General features: G+C 48.4%; 1 protein-coding gene across 9 annotated transcripts in view; it reads left to right on the top strand.

Moving 5' to 3' along the window:
* Positions 1-4166: 4166 nt before the first annotated feature.
* Positions 4167-23836, top strand: part of vps13c (vacuolar protein sorting 13 homolog C) — an 80815-nt gene continuing 61145 nt past the window's right edge. For 2 of the 9 annotated variants that reach the window (XM_036135742.1, XM_036135738.1), the window contains exons 1-29: positions 4174-4534; positions 6927-6970; positions 7948-7990; positions 10529-10624; positions 10745-10777; positions 11607-11708; positions 12352-12414; positions 13053-13127; positions 13308-13417; positions 13514-13573; positions 13651-13710; positions 13931-14011; positions 14114-14171; positions 15436-15563; positions 15637-15743; positions 16391-16565; positions 18026-18088; positions 18161-18293; positions 18362-18462; positions 18650-18792; positions 18872-19064; positions 20336-20450; positions 20910-21046; positions 21607-21733; positions 21805-21922; positions 21996-22128; positions 22580-22646; positions 22721-22821; positions 22894-23047. In XM_036135742.1, the coding sequence (XP_035991635.1) occupies positions 4435-4534; positions 6927-6970; positions 7948-7990; positions 10529-10624; positions 10745-10777; positions 11607-11708; positions 12352-12414; positions 13053-13127; positions 13308-13417; positions 13514-13573; positions 13651-13710; positions 13931-14011; positions 14114-14171; positions 15436-15563; positions 15637-15743; positions 16391-16565; positions 18026-18088; positions 18161-18293; positions 18362-18462; positions 18650-18792; positions 18872-19064; positions 20336-20450; positions 20910-21046; positions 21607-21733; positions 21805-21922; positions 21996-22128; positions 22580-22646; positions 22721-22821; positions 22894-23047 (2920 nt within the window). In that variant the 5' untranslated portion in view covers positions 4174-4434. Of the gene's footprint in view, positions 4535-6926; positions 6971-7947; positions 7991-10528; positions 10625-10744; positions 10778-11606; positions 11709-12351; positions 12415-13052; positions 13128-13307; positions 13418-13513; positions 13574-13650; positions 13711-13930; positions 14012-14113; positions 14172-15435; positions 15564-15636; positions 15744-16390; positions 16566-18025; positions 18089-18160; positions 18294-18361; positions 18463-18649; positions 18793-18871; positions 19065-20335; positions 20451-20909; positions 21047-21606; positions 21734-21804; positions 21923-21995; positions 22129-22579; positions 22647-22720; positions 22822-22893; positions 23048-23836 lie in introns of all 9 variants that reach the window. The other 7 variants (XM_036135745.1, XM_036135739.1, XM_036135740.1 and 4 more) reach the window with 7 other exon arrangements.

Raw genomic sequence — 23836 nt, 5'->3', positions numbered from 1 at the left:
GTTCACTAGAACACAGGTTAAGAACCACTGGTCTAGAGTTATAGCAGGCAGCACATTAGGCAACTCAGGTAAGTTAAGATCATTTACAGTTGTAGCTGATTTATGAGTCTCTTGCAATAAGACAACATCTGCATTTGATCTTTTAAGCTGGTTAAAAATCTTAAACTTTTTCTCTCTGGTGCCAGCTCCATGCACATTCCATGTCACAAACCATGGATTCATCTGGAAAATGCATGTCCCTATAGAAATAGATGTTATAGAAATAGATGTACATAGACCCAGGTGGTATCATATCATATAAAAGAGACTTTACAGATATAACTTACAACAGAAAAATGTAAGGGAATCTTTCTTCTCTGAGATCAAGAAAAACATTAATAATGCTCGTGTCTTATTTGCCAGTCGACAGGTTAACAAACCCTCCTGTGTCCGTGGCTTCAGAACTCCACCAGGGCCTGCAATGAATTTAACTTCTTTACTGAGAAAATCCTAAAGATCAGAGGATCACTTTGTACTTCCGTATCAACTTCAGAACCAAAGCTGTATTCAACTGGAACTTATACTGATAAAATGTCCTAATTCAGCCAAATAAACTCCAAAAGCTTAGAGCAGATCATTCAGCAGCTAAGTTCCTCCTCCTGCTGCCTTGATGTTCTCCCCACAGCGTTCTTTAAGAACGTTCTGCCTGTCAGAGCGTCTGATCTGACTCAGATAATAAACACGTCCCTTCTGCCAGGAGTTTTCCTCCAGTCCCTAAAAACAGCAATTATCAAACCACTGCTGAAAAAGAACAATTTAGACAAAGTTCTCCTCCAGAACTTCAGGTCCATCTCAAACCTCCTTTATCAGTAGATTATAGAAAAATCTGAGTTTCAACAATTAAACACCTTCTTAACAACGACCAGCCGCTTTGATGTTTTCCAGTCAGGTTTCCTCACCACAGTACAGAGACCGCCCTGATCAAGGTGCTGGTTCTGTTGGACCTCAGAACCTCAGTGCTGGTTCTGATGGACCTCAGTGCTGGTTCTGTTGGACCTCAGAACCTCAGTGCTGGTTCTGTTGGACCTCAGAACCACCGTGCTGGTTCTGGTGGACCTCAGTGCTGGTTCTATTGGACCTCAGTTCTGGTTCTGTTGGACCTCAGAACCTCAGTGCTGGTTCTGTTGGACCTCAGTGCTGGTTCTGTTGGACCTCAGAACCTCAGTGCTGGTTCTGTTGGACCTCAGAACCACCGTGCTGGTTCTGGTGGACCTCAGAACCTCAGTGCTGGTTCTGTTGGACCTCAGAACCTCAGTGCTGGTTCTGCTGGACCTCAGAACCACCGTGCTGGTTCTGGTGGACCTCAGAACCTCAGTGCTGGTTCTGTTGGACCTCAGAACCTCAGCGCTGGTTCTGTTGAACCTCAGTGCTGGTTCTGGTGGACCTCAGAACCTCAGTGCTGGTTCTGATGGACCTCAGTGCTGGTTCTGTTGGACCTCAGAACCTCAGTGCTGGTTCTGTTGGACCTCAGAACCACCGTGCTGGTTCTGGTGGACCTCAGTGCTGGTTCTATTGGACCTCAGTTCTGGTTCTGTTGGACCTCAGAACCTCAGTGCTGGTTCTGATGGACCTCAGAACCTCAGTGCTGGTTCTGTTGGACCTCAGAACCTCAGTGCTGGTTCTGTTGGACCTCAGAACCACCGTGCTGGTTCTGGTGGACCTCAGAACCTCAGTGCTGGTTCTGTTGGACCTCAGAACCTCAGTGCTGGTTCTGCTGGACCTCAGAACCACCGTGCTGGTTCTGGTGGACCTCAGAACCTCAGTGCTGGTTCTGTTGGACCTCAGAACCTCAGCGCTGGTTCTGTTGAACCTCAGTGCTGGTTCTGGTGGACCTCAGAACCTCAGTGCTGGTTCTGTTGGACCTCAGTGCTGGTTCTGGTGGACCTCAGAACCACAGTGCTGGTTCTGGTGGACCTCAGAACCTCAGTGCTGGTTCTGCTGGACCTCAGAACCTCAGTGCTGGTTCTGATGGACCTCAGTACTGGTTCTATTGGACCTCAGAACATCAGTGCTGGTTCTGTTGGACCTCAGTGCTGGTTCTGGTGGACCTCAGAACCTCAGTGCTGGTTCTGTTGGACCTCAGTGCTGGTTCTGTTGGACCTCAGAACCTCAGTGCTGGTTCTACTGGACCTCAGAACCTCAGTGCTGGTTCTACTGGACCTCAGAACCTCAGTGCTGGTTCTACTGGACCTCAGAACCTCAGTACTGGTTCTATTGGACCTCAGAACCTCAGTGCTGGTTCTGCTGGACCTCAGAACCTCAGTGCTGGTTCTGATGGACCTCAGTACTGCTTCTATTGGACCTCAGAACATCAGTGCTGGTTCTGTTGGACCTCAGAACCTCAGTGCTGGTTCTACTGGACCTCAGAACCTCAGTACTGGTTCTATTGGACCTCAGAACCTCAGTGCTGGTTCTATTGGACCTCAGAACCTCAGTGCTGGTTCTGTTGGACCTCAGAACCTCAGTGCTGGTTCTGATGGACCTCAGTGCTGGTTCTGATGGACCTCAGTGCTGGTTCTGGTGGACCTCAGAACCTCAGTGCTGGTTCTGGTGGACCTCAGTGCAGCATTGATACTGTGGATCACTCCATCCTGTTAGAACATCTGGAGAACTGGGTCGGCCTCTCTGCTGCAGCTCTCCACTGGTTTAAATCCTACTTAAAGGACTTTTAGTGTCAGCAGGTAACTTTAGATCAGAGACGACATAAATCACATGTGGGGTTCTCCAAGGTTCCATCCTGGGTTCCTCCTGTTCTAGATCTACATGCTCCTCTAGCTCAGATCATAAACATCATCAGCTACCATCACTATGCAGACGACACACAGCTCTACATCACCATGTCACCAGGTGACTATGAACCAGTTCAGCCTCTGAGGAAATAGAAGAAATCAATGCAGGAGGAGACTAAATGTTCTTTAACTGAATAAAAACTAAACTGAAGGAATAATTTCTGGACCAATAGAGGAGAGATCCAGAGTTAGCTCACAGCTTCAGCTGCTTCAGCTAGGAACCACTGATCAGGCCTGAAACCTGGGAGTAGTGATGGACTCACACCTGAACCTCCATCTGAAGACAAAGTGGACCTTCTAGAACCTGGAGAACATTTCCAGGATTAAAGGACTGATGTCTCAGCAGGATCTGGAGAAACTGATCCATGTTTATCTTTAGTAGATCTGATCACTGCAACAGTTTCAAGATAGCTTGAAGAGTGACGAGAAGATAGAGGAGGATTGACCGATGTGGGAACATTTTGACTTGATGTGTCCCAATAAGGTAAATCTGACGTGGATTCATTAGATTTGCTTTTCAAAAACTGTATTTGTCACTGTTTCGTAATTTATTCACAGTAGAGGTGCATCACAAACTGATATCTCTTTGTTTTTGTTTTTTGTTTTTGTTTTTTTATAATTATATTTATTGGTTATTTTTCGTTTTCATATAGTGAATGGCAGGGAAAAAACAGGCAAAATACATGGTGGCTGGAGAAGTAGTGTCAAAAAAGAGAAATCGTTTGAAACCAAAAACTGTGGAGAAATTGTTGTTTCTTAATAAAAATGCATGAAATCATCCAAGTTACACAAGCATTAGCCTATTCACTACCCCCTCCCTAGTTCCATAAGCACTTTCACTGTCCTCTGCCTGATTAAGCCCTGCCATCTTTCTAGAGTCACAGAAAAACATTATTACACAACATGCCATATCACATGACACTACTATTTTGGCAATAATTACACACAGAGAATACATTCAAACAATATTTTATTATACACATATGTGTATACATAATTTATGTAGACAAATGATTTCGTCCTACACCTTTTGTGAAGTAATTCCCAAGAGCCATAATAGACAAAAAGATCAATGCATCACACGTGTTAAGATGCAGCTGGCTGTGATTATACACCTGGCCAGTAGGTGGTGTCGTGTGCACATGAAGCTCCAAGAAATGAACCCTTTCTCGAACCAGTTGGCTCAATGCCTCATGAGGCTTCATCTCACCATCACTAATAAGAACCCAGGCATTTATTGCAGACTGTGATTATGCACTCGGCCTGCAGGGTGAAGCTGGCAGCATCACTTCAGGCACATTCAGCTAAAGGTTTCCACCTTCTAGTGACCATGAAGCGGTGCAGCTTGTTTCTCTCTGCAGAAGCAGCAGAAACTGGAGCTTCCTCCTCCTGCCACCTCCAACATGGCGGCTGCAGAGACGCAGGGCGGTTCGGGGTTCCCAAACAGAAACCCTCTCTGTTCATCTTGTTCTGACTCACTGTCACCTGACCGGCCATCCTCTCTGTCACAAACACACACCTGCAGACAGCGCCTGTAGATCCCAGATCGAGTCGAACCGCGGTGCAGACGGTCGGTGAGCAGCGGTCCGTCCAGGAGCTTCCAGCCATGGTCTTCGAGTCTGTGGTCAGCGACCTGCTGAACAGGTTCATCGGGGACTACGTGGAGAACCTGGACAAGTCTCAGCTGAAGATCGGGATCTGGGGAGGTGAGCTGGTCTGTTAGCTCGCAGCTAACGCGGAAACGGACCAAACTCTGTTCACAAAACCACGCGTTAAGCTTGTTGTCGCGGCATGCGTTAATCACGCAATTCATAATTCAGAGGGATGCGTGTTTATGGCATTACAGAACAGTCTTTAATTCGGCTTGGAGTTAAGACACCAATCCCCCTTATTTCCACTGCAATCTAAAGTTTCCCCTGTTAATTCACAGCAACCTTTGCACCGCTGCGATTATAATTTCACCGATTGTTGATCAGATTTACTGACAGTTTCCCAAACGTTCCCCGAATGAATCTCCGGCCCACAAAGACCATCCTGGACCGGAGCAGGTCCGCGTATTCAGGTGGAACATCCGCTAGGAACCGGGTTTTACTAAATCTCCCGTTATTAGGAGGAGGTCTGGGCGCAAACTGGAATTTCAATGAGCTGATAAATGATAATGTAGCTGATAAACCAAAAAGAAGACAGACCCCCGTCAGGGTTAACCTTAACGTCAGGCACCTGTGCAGGTGGCTGTAACTGATCCCAGATCAGATCACCTGCAGCATTTTACTGTCGGTTAATGCAGGCCACACACGCTGTGCTGTTATCACCAGTTATGCTTATCAGTTTTAAACAGACTCACCACATGAACACACGCAGCCGATAAAGGGGGACAGAAACACTTTTAATTTAACGTTTAGATAAAGTCCCCTGCTGGTCCACAGGTCTGAAAATGATCCACCTGTGGATGACATCATCATCATGGATCCTGAACTAAATGTTGCAGACCTGCTTCCAGCAGCTTTTAGACGCTCTGCAGTCAGATTAGTTTGGCTGGACCTGGATCATCATCCCTGCCAGGCTACACCTGACAGCTGCTTTCAGGTGATGGTGGAGGTGCATGCTACTGAGCACGTTGACTGAGGCCTGCAGAGTCTGAGGTGGAGCTCCTGGGTTTCTGGTCATTTATCTGCTGGACATCCATCCTGGAAGCTGCTGAGATGTTCTGCTCCTGGGATCATCGTCCTCTCTGCAGGATGAAGGACTCAGATGGTCTGGAGATGACCTTTGAGGACATTAGGTGTATTCATACAGGTAGCTCGTCGTTTAGTCGCTGCATCCTCATAGATGCTGTGTTTGGGAGACGGGTCCCAGAGAGGAGATGTTTCAAAAGCTGGTTTCATTTTTGTTCATGCGAGCCGCATCTTTGCCTAACCATGACGCCGTAGCTTCCCCTCTCTGTAACAAAGATGGCGGTGTCTGGTGTTGCAGCTGTTCGTAGCGTCCTGGGCCTGTTCCCACTCTCCTCGGCGTCTCCTGCCGACCCATAAAGGTCACATAGAACATGGCGTCTGATTCCCGCCATGCTGCGTCTGTCATGTGGACACGCGTCTTTTCCTGGTCGTTCATGAACATTTGCTGTGTTGGTCGCCTGGAGACAAAGTGTAAAGCTTCCAGGACCCCGAAGCTGCAGGACGAGTTGAAGACCGCCGTTCTGACCCTTCCCAGGTGGATGGGCAGCAGCTGATGTCTCTCTGCTGCACAGCAACAAAAGCTGCAGTTATGGAGCACCTGAGCCATGCAGTAATTACTTTATTAAATGTTTACTGTCTGCTTCAGTTTTTGCTGAACAAATGGTGGAAAAAGGGGCTTTGGGGTCAAGATTAACGCTGAAAAGATGAACTAAAATATAAATAATATATACAAATAATTGACATTTCCATGGGAGAAGAGTTCATGTCCTCACACTTACGTTTTTGATGCTAAAAGATTTCATCGAGTTGAATTTGTGAATCCTGCTCCTAAAAGCAGGTCAGCGACACGTTGGCACAGTGACGCGTGTTCCTCCGTTCTCCTCCTGCCTGTCTGGCAGCATTCCTTTCTTCTTAAGTTTCCTTTACCTGTTGCATCACCTCTCCACCAATCAGCCTTCAGCTCAGCTGATGGAAAATCCCCTGAGCTCGCTCTCCCAGCGGTTCTGCTCAGGTCCAGGTCAAGAGCTGCGTTCCTGTGCTGGTGGCAGTGCTGACAGTGGAGAGGAGTTGCTCCCATTTATTCTACAGAGTACCACTCAAACAGTGCCGTTCTCTAGCAGAACCCTAACAGTTCTCTGCAGAACCCTAACAGTTCTCTGCAGAACCCTAACAGTTCTCTGCAGAACCTTAACAGTTCTCTAGCAGAACCCTAACAGTTCTCTGCAGAACCTTAACAGTTCTCTAGCAGAACCTTAACAGTTCTCTAGCAGAACCTTAACAGTTCTCTGCAGAACCTTAACAGTTCTCTAGCAGAACCTTAACACAGGCTCCACACATTTCTTTGTGGTATTATTAGTAGTCTTAACATGCAGTTCTGCAGGACCCAGTTCAGACTTTCTCTGTTCATTCTGTGTTTCTGTAGGAAATGTTGTTCTGGAGAACCTGAAGGTGAAGGAAAATGCTCTGGTAAGTCCTGGACCTTCAGCTGGATCTTGGTCTGGTTCTGGTTCCTGGTGCTTTTATTTTAAGGCAGCAGCGTCTTCCTGTTGCTGCTGCCCGTCTTCATGGAGAAGATCAGATCACGTGACCTGGTGGCGGCTCAGCCAGAAGAAACCACACTTCCTGTTTGTCAGCTGCAGTGGTTCCATCATAGACGTTATCTACGTAGACGCCTGGTTGGGCGGGTTCTGCCTGCTGCGGATGCGTCAGAGCGTCCGCCATATTGAATGGGGCAAATCTGCTGTTAGACTCAGACACTTAAACAGCATCAGAGGGAGTTTAATCTCAGAATATACTTTATATTTGTAATATTTTTATTTTTCTAATATTATGAGTTTATTTTCGTATCCCTTTGGCTTCATTCTCCTGACTTTATTCTCGTAAAGAATAAAAATAATCACAAGAATCTAACCTGGCCCTATTACTCCAGGACTTATATGGAGTAATAGGGCCATATATATATATATATATATATATATATATATATATATATATATATATATATATATATATATATATATATATATATATGTATATATATATATATATATAAAAAAATCTGGAAATATAGTTATATACAAACACACACCTGTTTATTTATAATACTTCAAAATCTATATATGCACATCTATATCTAAAAACATTCATCAATAGCTCTCAGTTCTGCCAATCTCTATCAATTAATCTATATATATTTATTTCCAAGTATAAATAAGATCTATGTCTTTCTATCTGAATACTTAAAACATATACACAGGGAACATAGACGTTCACTACTTTCTGCCACACACAACATGGCGGTGACGCCGACGTGCAAACCGGCGTCCAATGAGGTTCCAGAAGCACAGAGGCGATGGAGCTCTGGCTGCACGCAGAGCCTCAACGCGCTGCGGCGCCCCCCTCAGGCACACGGTGGACTCTGACCGACTATGTTTGTGTTTCAGAGCGAGTTTGATGTCCCCTTCAAAGTGAAAGCTGGACAGATCGGTGAGTCCTGAGCCTCTTTTAGACTGAAGGAGTTTTAGTAAAACCATTTTAGAACCGTGACAAGGTTTTTATTTCACACATTAAACAAGTTCCTGTTTGTTTTCATCAACATGATGAAGTTAACTTTCAGTTTAATTTAATTCATGTAGCATCAATTCTCCACACGTCGTCTCCAGGCTCTTTCTAAAGTCGGTTCTAACAGATCCTCCAACTCAGAGTTTCTCTCTCAGGAACCCAGCAGGTAGCATCCAGTCACTGACCTGCAGCGTAAAATCCTCCTGGAGGAACCTGGAGACACAGAGGACCGCTGATGGCTTTGCAGCAATCCCTCATACTGAGCATGCATGAAGCGACAGTGGAGAGGAAAACTCCCCTTTAACAGGGAGGAGAACCTCCAGCAGAACCAGAACCAGTGTGAAAGCAACCTGCCACGACCCTCTGGGTCCTTCTGGGTTAGGGTTCCCCCTGTTCCTTCTTTACAAATATGCATTTGGCTTTTTCCAATACTCTGCTGCTGATCTGCACCCAGGCTCTCCCAGCTCCTCCACGGTTCCACCCAGACGCTCTCCCTCCTTGGCAGAGATAGATTTATTGTGCCTCCCTTCGCTGTGGTTCCCTGTGGTTCCCTGTGGTCTACCACTCTCTGCGCTCACCAGACCTCTGCTCTGGGAGTTGACCGCAGAGCGCTAACCAACTTAGCCAAGTCGGCTAGCGCTCCTCTTTACAACTTTAGCTTGTGAACCCCGGGGTTCCTCTGGCAAAGGACATCCAGGATCTCATCACTGAGCGCAAGTTGGATTTTCTCTGTCTCATAGAAACCTGGCAGCAGCCCAACGACTTCAGCTCATTTACTGATGCCCCTCCACAGGGCGCCTCTGGTGCTGCTGCTCCGTCTCAGGATTATTCATCGCCGGGAACGCGTTGCAGTTTCTCTTCCTCCTGCTTGCAGACTGCCTGGTTCCCTGCCTCTGGTTCTCCCCCTCTGGTTCTCCCTCTCTGGTTCCCTGCCTCTGGTTCTCCCCCTCTGGTTCTCCCCCTCTGGTTCCCTGCCTCTGGTTCTCCCCCTCTGGTTCTCCCCCTCTGGTTCCCTGCCTCTGGTTCTCCCTCTCTGGTTCCCTGCCTCTGGTTCTCCCTCTCTGGTTCCCTGCTTCTGGTTCTCCCTCTCTGGTTCCCTGCCTCTGGTTCTCCCTCTCTGGTTCCCTGCCTCTGGTTCTCCCTCTCTGGTTCCCTGCCTCTGGTTCTCCCTCTCTGGTTCCCTGCTTCTGGTTCTCCCTCTCTGGTTCCCTGCCTCTGGTTCTCCCTCTCTGGTTCTCCCCCTCTGGTTCCCTGCCTCTGGTTCTCCCTCTCTGGTTCTCCCCCTCTGGTTCCCTGCCTCTGGTTCTCCCCCTCTGGTTCCCTGCCTCTGGTTCCATGCCTCTGGTTCTCCCTCTCTGGTTCCCTGCCTCTGGTTCCATGCCTCTGGTTCTCCCTCTCTGGTTCCCTGCCTCTGGTTCTCCCTCTCTGGTTCCATGCCTCTGGTTCTCCCCCTCTGGTTCCCTGCCTCTGGTTCTCCCTCTCTGGTTCTCCCCCTCTGGTTCCCTGCCTCTGGTTCTCCCCCTCTGGTTCCCTGCCTCTGGTTCCATGCCTCTGGTTCTCCCTCTCTGGTTCCCTGCCTCTGGTTCTCCCTCTCTGGTTCCCTGCCTCTGGTTCTCCCCCTCTGGTTCCCTGCCTCTGGTTCTCCCCCTCTGGTTCTCCCCCTCTGGTTCCCGGCTTCTGCCCCCCCCCCCCCCCTCTGGTTCCCGGCTTCTGGTTCCCTGCCTCTGGTTCCCGGCTTCTGCCCCCCCCCCCTCTAGTCCCCCCCCCCACTGGTTCCCTGCCTCTGGTTCTCCCCCTCTGGTTCTCCCCCTCTGGTTCCCGGCTTCTGCCCCCCCCCCCCCCCCCCCCTCTGGTTCCCAGCTTCTGGTTCCCTGCCTCCGGTTCTCCCTCTCTGGTTCCCTGCCTCTGGTTCTCCCTCTCTGGTTCCCTGCCTCTGGTTCTCCCTCTCTGGTTCTCCCTCTCTGGTTCCCTGCCTCTGGTTCTCCCCCTCTGGTTCTCCCCCTCTGGTTCCCGGCTTCTGCCCCCCCCCCCCCCCTCCCCCCTCTGGTTCCCAGCTTCTGGTTCCCTGCCTCCGGTTCTCCCTCTCTGGTTCCCTGCCTCTGGTTCTCCCTCTCAGGTTCTCCCTCTCTGGTTCTCCCCATTTGGTTCCCGGCCTCTGGTTCCCGGCTTCTTACCCCCCCCCCCCTCTGGTTCTCCCCCTCTGGTTCCCTGCCTCTGGTTCCCTGCCTCTGGTCCATCTCCGATCCCCCCCGGTTCCCCGCCCCTTAAGCCACACACACATTTTCTCTCTGACTGCACCAAACGTGATCCAGCTGGTCGACTTTAATAATCAGAGTCACAGTAGAAATCATAGATTTTTCATCATGTCAGCATGAGTTCTCCTACGTTCTGCAGACTCAGGCTTCTTCACATGTAATTCAGTGACAAACGTTGCTCACGGTTCCCCGGCTGGCTGTGTTACAGGGAAGCTGACGCTGAAGATTCCCTGGAAGAACCTCTACAACGATGCGGTGGTGGCCACCTTGGAGGGTCTGTACCTGCTGGTTGTTCCTGGAGCCAGTAAGTCTCTTCAAACCAGCTGATCAGCCTCCATCAGATCAGAGCCGAGTGTTTATGAAGCGAACAGAAACAGCAGACTCACCCTTTAGAAACTGATGCAGGTCGATGTGTGTTTTCCAGCTCAGTCTCACATGAAATCTTCTCCTTATAACGGTAAGCTGCTACAGGTTGGCAGGTGGCGGTGTTCTCTGAAGCTGCTCCACCTGTAGGAGGGAAGCACACCTGTGCTACTAAACTGCAGATCCTCTCTGGGGGGGGGGGGGGGCGCACCTCATGGTTCAGCTAATTTCAGGTTTTCTATTTTCTAAGGTTGGGAGTAGTGGCAAGTAGAAAACCTGCAGATTGGGTCTGATGAGTTCTAGACGACAAATGGATTATATAACTATCAGGGTTGAAGGGTTAGGCCTATATTTGAGAATAAATGATGTTTAAATCACTTTGGAGTGGCCTGAGAAACAGAAGGTCTAGTGTAGAATTCTATTGACTGTAGTGGAGACACAGCCCGCCCAGACAGGCGTGTCTGAACCCTGCAGCGTACCGGTGGATGGGCTCATTGCTGCTGGTGTGCTACTTGGGTCTGGGTGGCAGCTAGATTTGGACTTTAACCTCTTTCTGCTCTTTATTCCTGCACCTCGCAGTTGTGATGACAGTTCAGTGTTACTAAATCCTTTATTTTCTCACACAGACGTGTTTCAATGCTGAACTGCTTTGATTCTGGACCGAAAATAATGCATCAACTCAGATCATAACTCTATCCCTGCTCAGTTAAAGTGAGGAGGCGTGAGTCCAGCTCGCTGGTCTCAGTGACTTTCTGTCTGAACGCCTGTTTGCTCGGGGGGGAAGACGTCTGTGTAGCGGCGTGCTGCTAGTGATTCTTCTTCTGGTGTCAATCAGTCGTGTAGTCACTCAGTTCCTCTCCTGCAGCTTCCCTAAGAAAACTGTGAAAAGCATCTGTTAATGCTTCTCTTTGTGTTTCCCACAGCCATAAAGTACGATGCAGCGAGAGAGGAGCGCTACCAGCAGGAGGCCAAGCAGAGGGAGCTGCAGCGCATCGAGGAGGCGCTGCAGACTGCTGGACGTAGAGGTGAGCTGGACCTGCAGAACCTCCCTGTTCCTCTGGGTTTCCTCTTTCTGTCCCTTGTTGCTGCTTTCTGCTGCTGCGTGACACTAGAGGGTTTCTGATTTTGACCTTGGTTATGTTTCAGTACAAGCACACTGCAGGAAACCGTTCCAAAAATTCAGCTACATTTATTTTCAGAAAATGAAACTTGGAAAACAGAAAAATATAAAAAAAGGATCCAATCGGAGCTGCAGGTCTACAGTACATGCCTAGAAAACTAAAACCAGTTAAACAACCTGAGTCTTGATATTAATATAACATCATTGTTTCAGTAAAACCGGTTTTATTTCCTGGGGTTGGTAAACTTAAAGCATCAGTTTTAAATTTCCCTCTTATTAAACGTTGCAGCCGTGGAAAAGCAAAAGGAGCCGATAGGCCAGAGAAGCTGTCAGCAGTGTTTTCAGGTTTTACTCTCTGCCTCCAATCAGCTCTCCTTTTTCTCAGGTAGAAAGGCTGACTGGCCAAATAACAGAAGCAGGGAGGTTCATGAGCCACTACTGAACGGCTAACTGTTACTCATGTTGTCACGAGGTCCTGCACAGGTGTGAGTGTGCAGGTGAGCTGGCTAACGCTCTGTCTGTCCTGTTCATGCTGCGTTTCCTGTCAGCGTCTCAGACCGGAGATCTGCTGTTTGGTCTGGAGAGCGTTGTTTACAAGGAACAGATCAACGGTAACGCACAAAGACACACACCTGAAAGCACAAGCAGACACACCCCAGACACACGGACGCCCCGGCACCTGCAGCTAGCGCTGCAGCTAGCGCCTCAGACACAGAGGCTAACTGTCCTCTACGCTGGTTCTTACTCCTGATTGCAGGATCATCGTTTTCCCCCCGCATCTCTCTCTCTTCCCATTTCTTGTCCAAAAACTGTGAAAACAGACACTAGTGACAAAAAACATTAACAAGGACATTGGCAGGCTCTGCATGGTCTTGGAGAGTCTTCTTGGTGCATCAACGTGAAAACGTGGAAGGTCCCGCCACGGTTTGACCATGCACCAAGGTTTTGTAGTATGGTCTTGTGATTTCTTATGGTTGTGCAGCTTCTCTGGATGCTGCAGACAGAGCAGCAGGGGTAGCCTACCCACAATCAGAGGCCTGGGAGTGTCGCCCTTTACAGAATGTGAAGACAGGAGGAAGGCTGGCCATGCTGGACCCTGCCAGTGCCTCTAAGCGAGCGGCGGGCCTCTCTGCTGCTCTGTTCTTAGTTCCATCTATGGCTGAATGTCTGAGTCCTGCTGCTTCTTGCTGTCTGTGTTTTCGGGCTTTTCTCTCACTAACTGCTGTCTTTTTCTTTAACGCTGCCAAAGTCCCTAAAGGACGTAAAAAAAACAAAAAGCACAAAAAAGCTTTAAAGAAGCTGAAACGACACGAAAACAAAACAGGTGAGTTTCATATTTCCCTTTAAAGGTTTAAAGTTGTGCTGAAGAGACGTTATTGGTTGGAAGTTTTCCTTCCTCTGGCACGTCTTTCCTGAGACATCCTCAGCTCAGGTCGATGCCCATTTCCGGTCTGGGTGGATCTTAACGGTCTCTAACGTGTCACGCTGTCCCTGCTTGTTCCAGATAAACCTCAGGAGGAGAAGAAGGACACGTTTATGGAGAAACTGGCCACTCAGGTGATAAAAAACCTGCAGGTGAAGATCAGCAGCATCCATCTGCGCTACGAGGACGACGTGAGTACTGATCCAGAGCTGGGTCCGGGTTCTTGCTGGGGCACACGAAGGTCTGCAGACGGGTTTGATTCTCAGCTTGACTGATGTGTGTTTCAGCTGTCAGACCCACAGCGCCCCCTATCGATGGGAGTGACTCTGTCAGAGCTTAGCCTGCAGGTACAAATAAACACAGAGACGCTGAGAACCGCTACGTGTGCAGGTGCTGCTGACAGGTTGTGCTTCTTTAATTTCAGACCACTGATGAGAACTGGAAGCTGTGTATTCTGAATGAAGCTGCAAAGATCATCTATAAGGTGAGATGCTCACTCTCTCACCTAAACAATCCTGCTTCCTGTCAGATGTTTGTGAGCTGCGGGCCCAGGACTCTGATAATCAGCGTTTGCTGAGCTCTCCATCAGTAACTAAACCAAAGAACATCTTCTCACTATATTAATAGTGCGATATACTATATTATCTTAAACATAAGAGACGTCCATGACGTTTGACTTAAACTCTTCTTCATGTGTTCCTCAGCTCGGCCGTCTGGAAAGTCTCTGTGCCTACTGGAACGTCTGCAGTCCCATGTACTACAAAGGTTCATGGAAGGACATCGTAGTGAGTTGATGATTTCATGCATTTGTTCTAATCAAGTTGTTTCTTTTAAATCCTGCGTTTGTTCAAAGCCTGCTTGGACTGAAACCCCCTCCTCCCATGCAGGACCAGTTGAAGTCAGAGATCAGCAGCAAAGACCAGCAACTGCCTCACTATCAGTACAGTGAGTTCAGCTCTTCTATCAAATAATGCATCAAACTAACATAATATGGTTTATTTTTTGTGTGCTGTCAGAACAGATGGCATCAGGACGACTCTGACGAGATTTGAACGCCCTAACTGCTCCACTGTCGCCCCATTTGTGGACTTCCTGATAGGAAGTCAGTGTAGCTGACGTGGTTTTCAGGACACCACCTAGACAACCAGCGGTTGAATGATGACATGCGGCTAAACATGTCATCACTGGTCAGATCAGGCAGGGGACCAGAGAAAATTACAGAGTCCCACATTGTTTTAGCAAACTCACACACCGAAGAAACACCAACTTTAGTGACCTCTGATCGGCGTGACCGGGTGTCATTACCGCCAGCGTGAATAACAATCTTACTGTATTTATCCTTAGCCATCAGTTTCAGGTAAGATTCTATGTCGCCCGTTCTGGCCCCTGGCAGGCATTTAACTACGGTCCCTGGTGTCTCTAGTGCCACGTTTCTGACTATGGAGCTGCCAATAATCAGGGTTGGAAAATCTGTTAGAAACGCAGACTGGTTGGTGGTGACCTGGTAGCTAGGATAGCCGGCCTGAGGGTCCCGGTTGATCGGGCTCTGCTGAAGGAAGGACCGCAACGGTGGGCTACCCTTGGTTGCTCCACACTATCTAAAGGACGGCTAGTTGCTGGTTTTTCAGAGCCGGACCTCTAATTCCCTGCTCCAAAGTTACAAGAATACATTTATTACATTCTGGCTAAATGAAGCAGTACAACTGAAGATCTGGCACAGAGAGCAGGAGGGAGGGGGATACCTAGAGATGGCGAAGCAACAGGAGAGACGGAAAAGGAAGCCATCGTAGCACTAAAGCTAGGCTAGCAACCCCAGCAACAGAAAATGTGTGTTTAAACGTGCTTATGTGTTAGAAACCGAGATGTCACAGCAAAGAGAATCAGGATAAAAGTCTGGAACAGCAAACTACCCAGAATGCAGCACAGGAAATGATGCGATGTACCTTTTAAGGTCCTGCTCCTAGACAGCATCATCACTGCTATGACTTCCTATGACCAGACGAAGGGATCATTGTTGGTTGTAGAGCGTTCTTGATTGATGGTGGTGGATAAAAGTGTGACGTGTTGACCATGAACTAAGGTCTGAGCTGACAGGTGACTGTTTGCTCCTGTTTTACAGCTGAAAACATGGTGTGTAGGGCGGAAGCTGCAGGTTGCTGCTTCCTGTTTGACTCAGACAAATCTCACTCTGTTCACTCATCTCTTTTAGTCTTCAAGCCGATCTTCGCTTCTGCTAAAATGTGCATCAACCCGAACGCAGAGATAGAGCTGAAGTCTCCGAAGGCGAACCTTCAGCTGGAGGTCCAGAACATCGGCATTGAGATGACCAAACCCCAGGTAAGACGAGACACTGCCTTGGGAGCGGGGACAGGTGGAGGTGAGACGACCTTTAACTGTGTGTTCTCCACAGTACCTGAGCATGGTGGACGTACTGGAGTCCATTGACTTAATGGCAAAGAACGCCCCCTACAGGAAGTTCAGGCCTGATGTCTCTGTCCATGACAATCCCAAAGTCTGGTAGGTTTGCTGTGTCCTTAGCTCATACAGTCAATCTAAACGTAACAAAGTTTTGGCATTGTTTTCCACATAAGTGGGACTGGAGTGATGCAAGCTTTTGCCTTAAAGGGGACATGTCATGCAAACCTTTCAGCTCTTGGTGTCACGTTGTTCTGTCCTTGGAGTCTCCAGGAGCTGCAGAGATCTTTATGTTCTGGTTGGGTCTGGTTCGTTACGCTTTTTTTAAACAATTGTGTCACAGCGTTTGCTGCGAAGCTGCTAAACAACGTCATGAACTTAAATGACCAGAAAAATGGCCGACCGGGGTGTGCTCTGTGACTTGGGGGGGAGGGGGGAAGCACCTCCGTTATATTTAAAGAGACGGCACCACTTTATATAGTCCACGGCTGCATGATTTCAATGTGAAAAGGAGTCTAACAGCATGAAATGTCTCCTTTAAAGTCGGTCCTGGCAGAAGAAGCTTCAATGTGTTTCTGTTGGATAGAGAGAAAACTTAAACAAGGATTTAATTTAACAAACCTGTGTGTGATCGAGGTGACCTGCAGTTGTTCTGTAAGATCAGCTGAGGTATCATCCACAGAGATTTTGATGGTTCTGACCGATCCGTTAACTGGTTTCACTAGATGTCTGTTTCCTGTTACGTTCAGGTGGCGCTACGGCTTCAACAGCATCATGGAAGTCCACATCCGACGCGTCAGCCACATGTGGTCCTGGTCCAAAATCAGGCAGCACCGGGAGAGCCTGAGGGCCTACAAGACTGCCTACCAGAGCAAACTGCTCAACCAGAACAAGTCCAGCCCAGACACTGAGAGACAGATCCAGGTGAGGTAACCATGCAACAAAGCCCTCCCCCAACAGTCCCTGTTCATAGGAACACGGTTCTGGTCCATTATTCCACTAAACACCCTCAGGAATGTTTGGGTCAATGTCTGTGAGGAAATTCACCTGGACCCTCAACAAGTTTCTGATATTTGCTGATAAAAGTCTATCTTATCTTATCTTATCTTATCTTTGGTCGTTCTGCTGGCCTGAGCTGATAAATCTGACCTGGCTGTCAAACATGGTCCATTAGCTCCCATCATGGCTGACGTCGGATCATTAGGAACGCTTTTCCAGTCTGTGTGCCATTAAACCCAGTTTGGATGCGTGTTGGGATCTTTGTCCTAACTGTGTCCAGCTTTCAACCATTTACCGTATTTCTTGGACCGTAAGGCGCAGCGCATTATAAACGCACTGAATCTTCTTCCAGATGTGGAACATCACTCCTTCACGTCTCTCTGTCGTCTCTGTGGGAGGACAGAGTAGCTGGACTACACTGCCCTGTTTCTACCATAAAATAAACTTTATATTAAATTAACTTGCTAGGTTTATTGCTGCTAGCGCCTACTCCAGGCTAGCAACAACGAATGCACTTCTAGTTCAGACATTACAGTCAGGCAGTCTGTAGACAGCTCAGGGGTCCTCAGGTAGTGACACAGTGTACCGTAATGCTCCTAATATCCACTGAGCGGAGCGGCTTGTTGCTAACCAAAGTCATATTTACACATTTTAACAGATTTATGAGAACATTGCACCGCATAAAATCAGTCAGTCAGCACAACTTTAATCACATATAAGGCGCAGCATCAATTATTGAGAAGATTTAAGGATTTTAAGTGCGCCTCATAGTCTGAAAATACGGTATCTGTTGACCTGAGCTGAACTTCTGTTCCTCCAAATGTCACCATTTGCAAACCACACCATCATTGTCTGCTGTGATGCAGACGGCTGCAGATTTCAGCCCAGCTTTAAGGTGCTGATCAGCTGGAGCTGTTTTCTTGCTCCGTCTCAGTGGATTCCCTGCAGAAGCTGCTCTTCCTGCAGTTTCCAGTCCATGGCGGGCCGAGCCGTGATGGTTCCTCAGCAGTTCTTCATTTATCTTCTAGGTTGGGGGAAGGTAACCCTGACCCCAGCCCATCAGATGCTGGATTTTACTGTTAGACGTATTTGATGCCGGCAGTGATTCTGTTTGGTAAATTTAGATTGGATCTGAATTTCTTTCTCTTGTGAAACATGAATTAATAAGTCAGTGAAACTTTTCTCTGTTAGATTAATTGATATATTTATCATTTCATTAAATATGTTGGTCTGACAGAAAAGCAAGCAGCAAGAGAATAAGATCAAAGTGAATACCAGAGTAAATGCTGAAATATTTCACAGCCTTTTCCGTCGTGTTGGCTTTATGTTTGGTCTTAGGGCTGTTAGCTGATAAATAGAGTAAACAGATGCTGTGTGTCCCTCAGGATCTGGAGAAAAGCCTCGATGTGTTCAACATCACTCTGGCGCGTCAGCAGGCCCAGATGGAGGTGAGCTCGTCACCATGAAGCTAATCGTGTTCTCACAGCTCCTGTGTGATCCGAGCCTTTCTGCTCCTGCAGGTCATCCGGTCGGGACAAAAGCTGGCCGGGAAGAAGGCTGCGGGCCAGAAACAGGGAGGAGGCTTCTTCAGCGGCTGGTTTGGGAGGAAGGCCAAGAAGGAGGAGCAGGAGGAGGAGAACAAGGAGCCTGAGAGTAAGAGCTGCTCTGAAGCTTCTTAGCGGCTCCATGATCTGGTTCTAACTGAGCTTCTTGTGGTTCAGGTTCAGGTCTGGATCAGATAATGACGGCTGAGGAGAAGGAGAAACTCTACACAGCCATTGGTTACAGCGGCAGCTCCCACAACCTGACTTTACCCAAACAGGTAGATACACCTGCACACGGAAACGTTGATGTTCATTACAGGACAGCTAGAAAAACCCTGAACCTGGCTGGCTGCTGGAGGGTCGAAGGAGAACGCCTCTTCTTCAAATGTCTGGAGACTTTGTCCTTCAGATGCCTCTACAGTCTCAGGTGATGATGCTCAGGTAACCTGGAGCTCTGTGTTTCAGTACGTCGCCGTGGTCCTCACCTTCCAGCTGCTGAAGACCTCCGTGACGATCAGAGAGGACCACGATGTACCAGAGATCCTCAACATCCAGATGGTGAACCTCAGCACCAGAATCTCTCAGAGACCCGGAGCGCAGGCTGTCAGGTGGGCAGATGGCTGAAGCTTCAGATGTGTTTGTAGAGCAGCTGCAGTCAGACTGAGGTGGTCGTCTCTCCTCCTGCAGGGTGGAGGCAGAGTTGGAGCACTGGTACGTTACGGGCCTTCAGCAGCAGGGCTCGGTCCCCTCGCTCATCGCCTCTGTGGGGGATTCCTCATCATCGCTGCTCACTGTTGTGTTTGAGCTGAACCCTGAGGAGAGTCCTGCTGACCAGCTGCTGAAAATCCACTCCCAGCCTGTGGAGATCATCTACGATGCGGTAAACTGACCTCAGATCAGCGTCCTAAACGCCTCAGCAGCGTTCCCTGTGGTGCGGTAACCAGTCAGACTATGTGGCCGTCAGATCTGGTGACTCCATCGTGGTCTGACATGATAAGAATTGCTTTATTGTCCTGCAAGGGGCAGCAGTGGCGGACCGTTACACAGCGCTCCAACATAAAGTTAGCTCTAAAGAAACGCACAAGATGAGGGTAAATACTGAACCATGGCAAAAACTCCAGCCTGTTTACATAACACACAATAATAGAAAACGGCATAATGTACCATAATGCAATATTCATGGTAGTGCAGCAACATCCCGGCTAAGGCGACTGCAGACTAACTAACTAACTAACTAACTAACTAACTAACTAACTAACGGGTTTGGCACCAGTGTAAACTATTAATGGATCAGAACCTGTGCAGCGATTAGTGTGATGGCTGCAGACTGAGCTGTAGATTTTATTAATGCACCTTTCAGAAACTGGATGGATTTAGTCCCACTCTAGTGGCAAATACTGTTTGCAAAGCGCTCGCTGTAGATAAATTCACATCCTTTTCTGATAAGTTGTTAAAGTTTGGGAGCGATTGTGTTTCAGTCCAGCTTCCTAACATCACACAATATTCCTCTCCTCACAGGCTTAGAGGTTTAATTTGGGTTCTAATAGCAAACATTAATCTAAGGCAGTGTGTGAGAGAAGAAGGGATTGAAGTATCTGTCAGCTTTCTGCGCCCAGCTGACTAATTAATACAGAGAACAGAAGACAGTTTTCCTGGAACCAGCTGGGTTTCAGCTCAGTGCTTGCAGAACCTCAGACCAGAGAACAAGCTCTGCTACAGAAAACTGTCTCAGAATCAGAAGTTTAATCGCCAAGTAGGTTTGCACATACAAGGAATTTGACTTGGTGTTGATGGTGCAGACAAAAGAAGAATGCAATAAAATAAAATGAAATTGAATAAAATGGATATATATACAGAAGTTATATACACTCAGTAAACTATGCGTTAATGTAACGCAGTTAATTTAAGTCTAAAGCCAGTTTAACACCTTCTCATGTCATTACGCCTCATTTGAACGTTCCTGAATTTCTAAACTTTCAAAATCAATCATCCTTGAGACGTTTTGAGCCAAATACTTCAGGATCTTTACGATGTTTGTGTTTAGGACTTGGAGGATGTTCATGTTTCTGGTCCTTAGAGAGTTTCCTCCAGTGGATCATCTGATCAGCTCTTTCTGCTAATTCCTCCCACATTTTCCTTTTTCTCCTGCAGGTGACCGTCAACAGTATGGTGGACTTCTTTAAGACGGGGAAAGGAGTGGATCTGGAGGTTCTGACTTCTGCCACGCTGTCCAAACTTGAGGAAATCAAAGAGAAAACCGCTGCAGGTGAGGCTAGCATGATGCATGAAGCTGGATCAGTTTAGGAGGAGATGCAACTGGACCTTCTGCTCTGTCTTCTCTAAGCCCCAGTGGGTCATGACCAGGCTCTTCACACCCAGCCTGGTTCTGGTTCTGCTGCAGGGTTCTTCCTGTTAAAGGGGAGTTTTCCTCTCCACTGTCGCTGCATGCATGCTCAGTACGGGGGATTGCTGCAAAGCCATGCCATCCTTCAGGAGGAGCGATGCTGCAGGTTAATGACTGGGTGCAACCTGCTGGTTTCCTGAGAGAAACTCAGAGCCACCCTGGAGGATCTGGTGGAAGTGACTTTAGAAAGAGCCTGGAGACGATGTGTGATGTGAATTAGCGCTAAAGGAATAAATAATCTGCATTGGTACCACAGGAATTACAATTTCTCAGCTGTAACTGTATCCACATTTAGTCTCTGACTGGTTCTGCTCTCTGCAGGTTTGTCTCACATCATTGAAACCAGGAAAGTCCTGGATCTGAAGATCGACCTGAAACCATCTTACCTGATAATCCCAAAATCAGGATTTTACAGCAGCACATCACACCTGTTGATAGTGGACTTTGGTTGCTTCCAGGTCAGCTCTGACTTCACCTGACTTCACCTGACTTCATTTGACTTCATTTGACTTCATTTGACTTTATTTGACTTTATTTGACTTCATTTGACTTCATTTGACTTTATTTGACTTCATTTGACTTCATTTGACTTTATTTGACTTTATTTGACTTTATTTGACTTAATTTGACTTTATTTGACTTTATTTGACTTTATTTGACGATTTGGCTGAGTCGCTCAGATCAGAGTTTAGGGACGGGGACTTGAAGGGACGGGGACTTGAAAGGACGGGGACTTGAAGGGACGGGGACTTGAAAGGACGGGGACTTGAAAGGACGGGGACTTGAAGGGACGGGGACTTGAAGGGACGGGGACTTGAAGGGACGGGGACTTGAAAGGACGGGGACTTGAAGGGACGGGGACTTGAAGGGACGGGGACTTGAAGGGACGGGGACTTGAAGGGACGGGGACTTGAAGGGACGGGGACTTGAAAGGACGGGGACTTGAAGGGACGGGGACTTGAAGGGACGGGGACAGATTGAGGCGGGACGGATGAGTTTAACAGAGTTTTTCCTGCAGCTTCACAGCGTGGACCAGAGCAGCCTGGGCTCGTCTTCGTCCTCGTCTCTGGAGGAGGTGATGGACCGAGCCTACGAGCGATACGACGTGGGGCTGAGGAGAGTCCAGCTGCTGTACAGCCAGTCAGGTGAGCAGCGCAGCGCGTCCGTCTCACCTCAGACGTCATCACAATGTCCTCAACGCGTAAACGGCTTTCAGGAGACGCCTGGAAGACGGCCAGACTGCAGAGCTCATCGCTCCAACACATCCTTCAGCCCATGGACCTCACTCTGCACCTGGCCAAGTGTATGGTGGAGAAGGACGCCCGGATGCCCAGGTATGATCCCGGGTACCCAGGTATGATTCACCTGGTCTGACTGATGCTGCAATAAGTTTCTGTGGCGCTTCAGGTTCAAGCTGTCTGGAGAGCTGCCACTAGTGCATGTCAGGATCTCTGACCAGAAGATCCAGAAGGTCCTGGAGCTGGTGGACAGCGTTCCTCTGCCCAGGATGGACTCTGCTCCGTCCACCCCCACTGAGAAGGTCAGCAGGTTGTGTCCAGTTCTCTAGCCACCACTACATTAATCACAATTAGGTTTGGAGGATTGCTAAGCAGTACCTAAGTATGACATTTTTAAAATTGTCACCATATAGAATGAATGTAGAGAAAGTATTGAATGAAACTGGAGAGTTAGTCAGAGCAGGAGGAATAAAAGGGAAGATCTAATTCAGTCTTTAGTTTGTCTCTAGCACCAACTGGAAATGCAAACATTTACTGCAAACAGCGTAAAGAGACAATGTGAGGCTGAACGGAGAGGCGCTGCTCGTTAACCGGTACCGTGCTGTGCATCAGGCTAATTACAGCTAGCGTTAGCTTATTCTGACCAGGAACATGGAGGCGTTTAAAATGGTCAAGGCTTAGCCAGGCTAGTGACACGGTGGGCGACGGGACAGTTCTGTCCTCATGGCACCGTGTTCACGTCTCTGTCTGCAGGCGCTGCCGCTGTCCAGGGTTCCACCTGGAAACCTCGACCCCGCCTTCCTCGACACGTTAGAAACAGGTGAGCAACACGAGGAGAACTGGCCGTTGCTCTCTGTTAGAGGTGGAAGCTGTCTCACTGGTTTTCACCTCCAGACTCCGATGAGGATGCCAGCGAGAAACTGACAGACGAGGAGCATCAGCGATCCGCTCTGGAGGAACTCATCAACATTCACTTCAAGTTTGAGCTCAAAGAGGTGCGTTGGTGTTCCTCCTGGCATCTCAGCGGCGTTGCAGACCTCTGACGCAGCAGCATCTGGTCTCCTCAGGTTCTGCTGGAGCTCACACAGCAGGCGGACCAGGAGAAGACCATGCTAGCCTTCAACATCTCACAGCTAGGAGCTGAAGGCAAGATGCGAAGCTTCGATCTGAGCATCACCTCGTACCTGCGGCGAGTCGCAGTCGACTACTGTGATGTTCCAGGTGAGGCCCAACTCTTTGCTGCTGGACTTCTGACTGGTTCCCAGATGAGCTTCAGAGGCGTTCTCTGTGCCTGCGTGGTTGGAAAGCCTGGCGTGGACCACACCTCCTCGCTGAAACTCCCTGGCAGGACGTTTCAGGCTCAGACAGCAGCTCTGAGAGACTCTGAGGAACCAAGCTGTTCCTCCGGCTCCGTTAGAAAGGTGTTAAAGACTCTGCTACGGGTCATCAGCCCTGTAAGGTTAGCTGGCCTCCATAACCGTCCCCACAGTTCACCGTCCAGAACCTGATGGGAGTCTTTGGCTCCCGGGCAGCAGCTGCCGTTCAGGATGTGAAATATTGACTTAAATAACCTGGATTCTGGTCGTATTTGTACCTTCACACACACCAGAATCCATCCTGTCCCGCCTCGACCAATCAGGACAATGGTTCAGGCCAATCACGGTGAGGTATTATGGTTTAAGGCGGGACTAAGCAGGTGGGAGAGTCCTGCTGTGTTTTATGAAATGTTTATTTCAGGATCGGGAGAGATCGGCAAACACAAATAAGGACTCAAACACTGTTTCTGTTAGAATATAAGGCACACATTTATTATTATTCCCCACAGAATACAGCAGATCAAACAATTAGCTCTTCACACACGTAAAGTAGCAGGCATTAAAGCAACAAGCTTTCAAACAAACGTGACGCTCAACAGATTCTCAGAATCAGCTCTTACCATTGACACGAACTGGGAGCCCTCAGTCCGAGGTTAAGATCAGCGTTCACGATGCCGGTATCCACACACGAACT

Source organism: Fundulus heteroclitus, chromosome 4 (assembly GCF_011125445.2).
Source record: "Fundulus heteroclitus isolate FHET01 chromosome 4, MU-UCD_Fhet_4.1, whole genome shotgun sequence".
NCBI lineage: Eukaryota > Metazoa > Chordata > Actinopteri > Cyprinodontiformes > Fundulidae > Fundulus > Fundulus heteroclitus.
Note: the sequence above shows the minus strand (reverse complement) of the source record. Positions and strands in the feature narration are given on the sequence as shown.